The sequence below is a fragment of the Gracilinanus agilis genome, chromosome 1 (genome assembly GCF_016433145.1).
Source record: "Gracilinanus agilis isolate LMUSP501 chromosome 1, AgileGrace, whole genome shotgun sequence".
Classification (NCBI taxonomy): domain Eukaryota; kingdom Metazoa; phylum Chordata; class Mammalia; order Didelphimorphia; family Didelphidae; genus Gracilinanus; species Gracilinanus agilis.
This window is the reverse complement of record NC_058130.1, coordinates 499,481,037-499,491,214: the sequence shown is the minus strand read 5'-3', so window position 1 is coordinate 499,491,214 and position 10,178 is coordinate 499,481,037. Positions and strand designations below refer to the sequence as shown.

The 10,178-nt window shown below is 37.9% G+C and overlaps 1 protein-coding gene across 1 annotated transcript in view; it reads left to right on the top strand.

Moving 5' to 3' along the window:
• The first annotated feature begins 2,213 nt into the window (after nt 1-2,213).
• C1H8orf34 (chromosome 1 C8orf34 homolog) overlaps nt 2,214-10,178 on the top strand; it is a 362,951-nt gene continuing 354,986 nt past the window's right edge. The window contains exon 1 of the mRNA XM_044682532.1: nt 2,214-2,282. Coding sequence (XP_044538467.1) covers nt 2,214-2,282 — 69 coding nt within the window. The remainder of the gene's footprint in view (nt 2,283-10,178) is intronic.

Sequence of the window (10,178 nt, the reverse complement as noted above, 5' to 3'; positions counted from 1 at the left end):
CCCCTGATCATTAAAGTAGTTTCTTCCTCATCTCTGAGCTAAGATCACATCTTATCCCTTGGAGAGAAAAGATTTTCACATAATTGTACCATGTTTCCCAGAGGAGAAAAAAAAATGCATTAAAAAGCTAAGGGAAAATAATAGCCCAGTAAGGAGATTTGGGAATTGTAGTCACTCAGACATATAACAAAAATCTAAATGCCCACTGGGGCTGCAATTTGTTTGAAAGTAAATCAGTTCTATTAAGAAAAAACATTAATGAATATTGTAATCATATTACCTTTTAGTACAGCATTCTTACCTGGTGTCACTGGCTTTTTAAATATTTGGTAATTCTATTTAATATAATTTCTCTTTGTAAGATTATGTATTATATTTTATACATTTAAAATATTCTGAGAAAGGGTCCACAAGCTTCATCAAACTACCACACGGGCCCATGAAACAAACAAAAATGGTTCTTAAACCTTTTTTGTGATTCCCTAAGCATAGGGGCCATAGAAATGATATCAGTGTGCTATATTCTGTTAAATAGAAATTTTAAAAATGTAGAAGGATTAATGTTATTTTCTCAAAACCAGTTTGCCCCACTTTACAAATATAAATTTTGCTGGATAAATATTTGAGAGGCAAGAAAAGAAATCACCTGAAAGATATCCACTAGTAATCTGTTAGCATTTTCTACTTAGGTTTGTTAGGCCATTAAAACAGATCTAAACTCTTGAAGTGTCTGTGAATACATACAGCAGGGACTGGAAAAAAAAAACACAACAACAACAATTTATTATCTATACTTTGCTAATCTAAACCAAGCAGACGTTCATCTTTGCAAAATGCTCAGCTTCATTTCTTCCTTAAGGAAAAGTAACAATCGAAAAGCTGAGCTTCTCACCCTGGGTGTGATGGACCCTTTTGGCAGTGTCTTGACGCCTGTGAATGCATCCCTTATCTGAATAACGGTTTTATCATACAGGATTAGGAAGGAAACTATTTCTACTGAAATACAGTTATCAAAATAAGAAAAAAAATCACCAATCCAAGTTATGAACTCCTGATATAAAGGAATCAGAGAACTGAGAAGGAAACCAAAGACCAACACTTCATGTGCCTCCATCTGACACCGCATACTTTTTCCTGATCCTCATCCCTACCCTAACCATACCCACTCTCCCAAGGGCCGTAAGTGAATGGCAAGCAAAGAAGGGGGTATTGGAGAGGAGGAGTCTGAGTCTTTTAGATCTGCATTTGTAGGCTGCCTTGGAGTAGCCAACAAGCACCAGATTTATGTGCACTTTGAAAGAAGCACCTTCACCATTGGCTTTTTGAGCGGTGCTGTCGCTAGGGAGCAGCTGGTAGTGAAAGAATAGCAGCTGAGGAGAACCCGGGCTGTTATTCCAGTAACCAAGGAGCAGGGAGACGCGCACACAGGGTGACCAAAACACACACACACACACACACACACACACACACACACACACACACACACACGTTAAGAATCCTTGTTTTTTAGATTGTTGCCTTTCCTTAAGGAAGAAATCAAGCTGAACACATTCAAAGGTTGAAAGGACTGTTTGATTTACATTTGTAAAGTGTTGGTGACGATTTTTTTTTTCAATTTCTGCTTTATGGCTACTCCACCTACTAGGAGCCTTAGGATCACTCAGTCTTTCCCCTCTGTGCCCTCCATGTGGTCCTGTAGACGACATATACCTCCTCTCTAGCCTCTCTCTTCCTCTTCACTCCCTCCTCCTGAGGCTCAAAGAAAAGTGACGAAACCCCTCTCTTTAACTGCCCATCCTCTCAGGGCGTGCTTTCAGGGAAAAGAGTCGGGGGCGGGATGAAATGAATGAGTTGTTCCCTTGTAGACCGAGTTGCTGGAGTTAGCATCATTCCTGGGACTTCCTGATCGCCGCCACCCCCCTCCATCTTTACCCCCCTTCTCCGCTGCCCACGCTCCTCCCCGCGTTCCCTGTGTCTCCCTCCTTCCCTGCTCTCCTCCTGTCTCTTCTCCACACCCCGGCAGCCGGCAGCCCGGCTGTGTTGGGAAAGGGCGGGCGCCGGCGTCTGCTGGGGTGGGTGAGAGCAAGAGCTAGAGCGAGCTCGGCAGTGCTGGAGTCCGTGCCAGAGCCCGAGCAATCTTGGGGCATCTGGGGAAGGAGAAAAGACCAAGCACCTGGGAGAGGCGTAGAATCTTCCCAGCCCAGGCGCTCTCCATGGCGTCTCATCAGCAAACGAGGATCCAAGCTTACCTGGAGAAGAACAAAATAGGTCCCCTGTTTGAGGTAAGGCTCTCTGACTGGGGACTGAAGGATTCATCTTCAGGCAAAGGAGGGGACATAAAAAAGAAACACTAATGGACATCTGGGGGAGTAGGAGGGACAAGGACTGGGCAGAAGGGGGCGCCCTATCCATCTCAGGGTACCAAGGCATTTTCTAAGGAAGAGCCCTCAGGACTGAGAATGCGAGCCCAGGGAGCAGAATCTGGGATATGGTCCTCAGGTTGCCTGGGCTAGAGACGCCCTGGGGCAGGTGAACTTGACTGGGCTCTGCCTTCAGGGCCCGGGGAGCGAGCCAGAGGAAGTTGTATCCATCTTGGTGGCATGCCAAGCTGTTTTATTCGCGGTTATTCGCTTGCTGTCCCCCAATCACAAACACAGGTACCCTCACAAGCGGGCACCATCCTCCCATCCTCTCCATACACACACAAAGCACACACATGCACACCCTTGTGTGCACTTAATATAATGCACACGTTCCCTCCCTACATTCAAAACTCTCTGGGTCTGTTGAATTTTGAAGGGAGGTGCGGAGGTGGCTGGAGCGAGAATTGGAGAAAATACCACTTAGCATTGTGAGGTGGGGGGTGGTTTTAAAAGAAGACATTCTGACTTTAGCAGGGAGACCAAAATGGGCCAGGCAGGGGAAAGAAGGGATTCTTTTGGACCTCAAATTGTGTGTGTGTGTGTGTGTGTGTGAGAGTGTGTGTGTGTGTTTGTATGTATGTATGTATGTATGTATGTATGTATGTAAAGGCATTGGGGAAACGTACATTTAGTTAAGAAAGGGAAAAGGATACCAGAAAACCACTGGCCAGATCATTGGGTACTGATAGAGAGAACTGGTTGGTGTTTGAGACATAGGAAATCTAGTGAAAGAAAGCGTCCCATCCGTTGCCAGGACACTGGGGGGGGGGGGTGGTGGGTGTGGAGATAGCTTTGGAGACTGCAGTCGCTAAGCCAGTTTAATGTGTATGTTAGTGGAAAGGGGGTGGGAGAAGGCCATGGCTGGTGACCCATCACTCTTTCCCCACTCTTTCGGTAAGTCCCAGATGACAGTGGCCGGGTTCCAGGCATACTCCTGGGAGAGGAATGGGGAGGAGGGATGGTCTCACTAACCAAGCAGTAGCGCTCACACCTCCCGCTGCATCGCTGCTGCATCTGAAGCAGAAACCGGCAACAGGGAGGCGTGTGCCTGGTAATAATAAAGCGGTTTCTCTGTAACTGGGTCCAAACTAATGTGAGCTACAGAAAAATAAATGCAGATTCCAGGGGAATTGGTGACTTGAGCTGGGGAAGAAGATTCACTTGACTCTCTTTGGACCTCAGTTTCTTCATTTATAAGATATGGGGGAATTAAACTAAAATTTAATCCTTTAAAATCTCTACTGGCTCCAAATCTATGATCTTAAAAGAATTCTATGAGTAATGGTTTAGAATACCCTACTCCACCCCAGCCCCTTTAAGATTGACAAGTGTACTTTTCAAAGTGAAGGGAGCTGTCTTTTAATTTTGTTTAAATTGTCATATAAATGCAGAATGACAGTAAGTTTTATTTGGATACCTCATAATTAAGACTTATAAGGAAGATGAATACAACTTTAAGCCCAAGATATTTGTCATTATTCCTCTCTTTGAAAAATACCAGCATGGTTCCAGCTGAACTGCATTGCTATGTGAACGGGAGGATGCTGGTCCAGTAATTGTCTTCATTTTGTCCCCCTTGGAAGAGGTAACAATTGAAAACATAACTGTGAGGGAGTGGAGTTATTGATGCAGCTGTAATTCTTTTCTTTGCCTATAGTCTAATTATTGAACACAACGTGTCATTTTATATGTATGATTTTAAAACAGGCTATTTGAAATCTTTCCAGCAATATCGTATGTAAGCTGCATGTGAAAAACAGCTTAGTTTATTTAAAAGAGAAAGCAACTTTGTGTTTTGTTGGCTGACTATTCTCCTAGAATTTGTGGTTTTCAAAGAAAGATGAGGAAAGATTTCATTCTTTAAAAAAACAACCTCTTATAAAAATAAGTTACAAATGTAGATAGTGGTTACTCATAGGGATGATTACAGTGTTTAGTATTTATGTGAAATTGGGATAAATGTAATTGTATGCTTAAGTACTTATCTATACATAATTCAAAATGTGATTCTAACTACAAAGTAGGCACTTGAATTGTTTGTTGAAATAATGGTGCTTCAAAACCCTTTTTCAAATACAGTGCCTCTTTCTACCCAGCAGACTTCAGAAGTCCCTTCCAGTTCTAAATCCTTTCATCCTATGATCTTATCCATGATAACTCTTTCCATTTCCCTTTATTTTCTGAGTCCATATTAGGCACTTTTCTACTACCTTGGACTGACTTAATGAAGACATTATCTTTCTAGAGTTAATAACAGATTGACTTTAAATCTTTAGGAAAATGAAATGAGACATCTGCTATAAAGAAAATTATCAGGACCATGATCTTCTTGTAACAATTTTGATGAAGCCAGAAGTCAGCTTTCAGACTGATAGAACGAATTATATTATATTTCACAGAATCACAGAATTGAAAACAGAAAGACTACAAGGTTATAGTCTAGTTATTGACTCTTTGCTACAAGAAAAAAGAGTTGGGAAAATATTATTTGTGTTACTGAGATCTTTATCTAGTACCCAAATCAAAGTCCCTGAGTACTGAGGTGATTTTCTCTTGCCAACTAACATTGATCAGGCTCTATTCTCTTTATTCCTTTCTGACTCTTTTAGAGGCATATTGCTGCACTTGGCAGTAAATGGTTCAGTTTTTAATACTGGGAATTTCAGGGATACTATTAACTACTTGGTCCTTATTTACAGTTTTGGGCTACTGTAAATAAGCCTAATTCAACAAAGAACTCCCAGAATGTGGTCATAATTTAAAAGAATATCAAGGATGGATATGCTTAGGCTATGAAAATTTGTTTTAAAAATAGTTTTATCAGTAATTTTTCTAATTAATGTTTCCAGTAGAGGAAACAGATTAGTCATTTTTAACCTCTTTGGAATTGTAATTCCATTTTTTCCACCTCCTCTTTCCCCAAAGCCTTCTTCTTATGAGGCTGCTAGTTGGCAAAATGAATAGACCTAGAATCAGGGAGATAAGAGTTCATATCCTACCTTATGAAGTGACTTAACTTCTCTCCTTATTTGTAAAATGGGGTCTAATAATACTACCTACCTCCTGGGTTGCTGTGAAGATACAATTAGATAATATTTGTAAAATGCTTTATATACCTTAAAACACTATATAAATGCTAGTTACTATCATTGAAGTGCTAAGTCATATTTATTTTGAAAATTACATTGAATTTCAGTAGATTTTGGTTTTAGAACCTCTGGGGAGACAACTTTATGACTCCCTTGACATGACTGGCAATGCCTTGTGATATGACATAGTAGTAGTTAAGAATTACTAGCCTGTATGGTTGGATAATGATGCTTTAATGTGAAAAGGAAAATTCAGAGGTGACTTCATTTTTTTTTTAGTTTTGGCACTTGCAATAACAACCTTTTCTGTATCACTATACTCTCCAACCAGGATTATAGAACTGTACAATTTTATTGTAATATATTGTTTTAGATTATGAAATTTTAACAAATTTATTATATTATCTTTCAGCAATCATAATCATTGCTAAAGTTGACATATTTTAAATGTTTTTTAAAAGATAGTTAATTCTATAGGAGCATATTTATTTACTTTACTTTTCCTAGTACTGGTACTCTCATAATGGGTTGCCTGAGGATAAGAGGAGGAGATAATGGTCAAAGTCTGCTTTATAACTGGTGGTGTTTAATTTAGACAAACATTTGTGTGGAAATTTGAAGATGAAAACTTTTGAAGGACTCTCTTTCTTGATGCTTAATGCAGCATTCATTCCTATCCAATTCAACTCTATCTCTAAATCAGTACCTGTCTACCTCTGTCCTACTTTTCTACCCCACCCTTGGGAACCACCAAGCCATCGTTAATGATGCTCCTTCATCTTAGACCTCTTCTTTTCATACATTTTTTCTCTTCTTATGCTCACAGCACTCTTGCCTTCCTCTGAAAGATAGGATTCCTAGTCACCATCTCTACTGCAAGCTGTTTCTTCTCTGATATTTTCTGACATTTCAGACCAGGAGGAGGAGTAGGCAACCCTTTTTTACCCATGTCAATTCTCTCTGTAGTCATCACTTAACAAGCTCTCTCTCTTTGAGGTTGACCCCATCTATTTTATTATATGTTACAGATCTTAGTTACTGTTACTACAATCTCCAAAGTCACTCTTTCCTCCCTTCTTATGGAATTCAGTATTTTGTTCAAGTCAGTGTTTTCCTTTCTGCTTTAAACTCAGTTTTCATACTTTGACACTTCAATATCCCCAGTGCTATGCACAGTTGATACTTCAATAAATACTTGCTGAATTGATTCCCCTTCAAACCTCCCTCTTCATTTAGCTCCTTAAATTCCATCTACACATCTTGACTCTACCTCATTCATTTTATAGGGTTGACCATACCTACCATAATCCATAATTTCTTCTCTCTCATCTTTAATCTCTCCTTGTCAACTGGCTCTTTTCATGTTTTCTTCCAATATTCTCAGGTCCTCCAGTGCCACCCCCCTTTTTTTCTTTTTTAGAATGGGTTTTTTTTTTTTTATCACACCTAGGCTAGAAATACATCAACCTTCTACTAATTATCACAGAAATGTGACTTGATTCATTTCTGCCTGGGGCCAGTTTACCTGTCCTGAGGCAGCTTGGTAGCCCCCTTTTCCTGGGGGGATTCACCATATTGGTATCAGTCTTAATACAGACATCGAAATGGCTTTCACCAATAATATCTCAGAACTCCTCAGTTCAAGTGATCCCTCAGCTGCAACCTCCTCTGGCAGCAAGGATTATAAGTATGCACCAATTTTCCCAGCGTTTCCCCATTCTTAAAACAAAACAAAACAAAAAAAAAAACCCTTCATTTGTCCATGCTATTTAATCAAGTCATAATACTATTAATTCTCTTTCACTGTTAAACTAGGAGTCATCTGTAAAATCACTGCTTCTGCATTCTTTCTTAACTACTTACTTGTCAGCTATACTGAAACAGTTTTCTCCTGGATCACTAGAATCCTTATATTGCTAAATTTGAAGACCTTTCTCAGTTTTCACACTTCCTGACCTTTTTGAAATTTTTGATGCTGTTAACTTCTTTCTTGTCCTGGAATTTATTTTTCTGTCTCTCCTTAATTTCTGTTGTACTACCGTGTCCTGATTCTCTTCATGCCCATCTGACTGCTTCCTTTCAGTCTGCTTTGCTGGATCATCATTAATTTCCGGCTTAAGTGTGTTTTTTCCTCTAAACATTCTTATCTATGTTGATCTTATCTACTCTATTGCAGTTAGCTTTATTCAGATTTACATTTTCACAAATTTTCATTTTCAGCCCTAATCTCTCCATAGAAATGTAGTTCTAGGCAATAATTACTTGAATAACATCTTCACCTGGATGTCCCATTGGTATCTTGAATAGAAAAGTTTCAAAATTGAGATCAATATCTCTTTTACCCATAATCTTGATTCATAATATTGAATCATTCTTCACTCTTCCCTCTTATAATTTTTCCATATCCAATCTATTACTTCATTTATTTTACTCCCATGGTTATGTCTTACATTTGTTTCTTGTACATGTATATGACAATGACTCTGTTTCAGGATTTCATTACCTTTTGATTTTGGTCTCTCTTTTTCTCATTATAATCTCTCCAAAATATTAGTTATAATCCTGTCAATATAATCTTCACAAGGCATAGAATAATAGCTAGCCTTTATGTAGCACTTTAAGGTTTGCAAAACACTTTACAAGTATTATCCAATTTTATCCACACACAAACCTGGGAAGTATCTGCAAATATTTCTGTTGTATAGATGAAGAAACTGAGGCAAACAGAGGTTAAGTGGCTTGCCCAGGATCATACAGCTTTGTATAAAGCTGGATTCAAATTCAGATCTTCTTGTTCTAGGTCTAGAATTCTATCAACTGCACCATACTACCTGCCTCTCATGTTTTGATTATGCTATTTTCCTAATAAAAGCTTTCATTGCTCCTCTATTTTCTCTAGAATAAAATATAAAGGTATTTATATTTACATGTTTCCTTGTACAAATATATTGCCTCAAATCCCATCATTTAAGTTCTCTCAAAACTTATCTTCAACCTACCAATAAACCTTTTGTCACCTTACTCTTCTCTGTATACTGTTGTTCAGTGCTAGTCATGCCTAATCCTTCAGGAATCTATTTAGGGTTTTCTTGTCAAAGATTTTGGAGTCGTTTGCCATTTCCTTCTTATCTTTCCTTTTTTAAAAAAATGTAAATATAATTTTAAAAGAAATTTTCTGTCATTTTGCAATCCATATTCTCTCTCTCCCTCTCTTTTCTCACCTTCCCAGAGGCAGCAGATAATATGACAGAGCTTTTATATATACTATTATGCAATACAAATTTCTAGATTCATCATTTTGTGAAAGATAACACATACCACTTATAGAAGAAAAAAAAACTCATTAAGAAAATAAAGTGAAAAATGTTTTGCTTCAATATGGATTCAAACTCAATCAGTTTTTTTTTCCATGGCAGTGGATTGTCTTTTTTATCATGAGTCCCTTGCAATTTTCTTAGATCCTTGCATTGCTAATAATATTTATATCATTCACAGCTGATCATCAAACATTATTGCTGTTACTGTGTACAGTGTTTTCCTCATTCCTCTCACTTTACTTTGCATCACATCATACAAATCTTTCCTGGTTTTATATTGTGACCATCTTATCAATCATTTCTTATGATGTAATAATATTTCATTATAATCATATACCACAATTTGTTCAGTCATTTCCCAAGTTAATGGACATCCCCTCACTTTCTCATTCTTTGCCACCATGAAAAGAACTGCTATAAAATATTTTTGTACAATTAGGTCCTTTTCTCTTAATTAATCTCTTTAGAATACAGACCTTAAGTAGTGGTATTGTTGGGTCAAAGAATGTACTTAGTTTGATGGCCCTTTGGGCATAGTTCCAAATTGCTTTCCAGTGTGATTATATTAGTTCACTGCTCCACCAACAGTGCAGTAGTGTCCCAATTTTTCCACATCCCTACTAACATTGATCATTTTCCCTTTTTTTTTTAATCATATAAGCTGTCTGATAAGTATGATGTGCTACCTCAGAGTGGTATTTCTCTAATTAATAGAGATTTGGAGCATTTTTCATATGATTAAAGAATTTTAATTTTTTTAACTGAGAACTGTCTGTTCAGATTCTTTGACCATTTATCAGTTAGGGAGTGACTTGTATTCTTATAAATCTACTCAGTTTTCTAGATATTTAAGAAATGAGACTTTGTCAGAAACACTTGCTATCAAAATTTTTCCCAGTTTATTGTTTCCCTTTTAATGTTGATTGCATTGGTTTTGTTTGTTCAAAACCTCTTTAATATAATGTAGTCAAAGTTATTTATTTTATAACTCTCAGTCTTCTCTATGGCTTGTTTGGATATAAATTCTTTCCTCATCCATAAATCTGATAGGTAAGCAACTTAGTACTCCTCTAATTTGCTTATGGCATCACCCCTTTATTTCTAAATCATGTATCAATTTTGACTTTTTCATTGTATATGGATTGAGATGTTGGCCAAATCTGAGTTTTACTATATTGTTTATCAGTTTCCCCAGCATTTTTTCTTTTTTTTTCTTTTTTAAACATTTATTAATATTCATTTTTAACATGGTTACATGATTCATGCTCCTACTTTCCCCTTCGCCCCCCGCACTCCCCCCACCCATGGCCGATGCACATTTCCACTAGTTTTGTCATGTGTCCTTGATC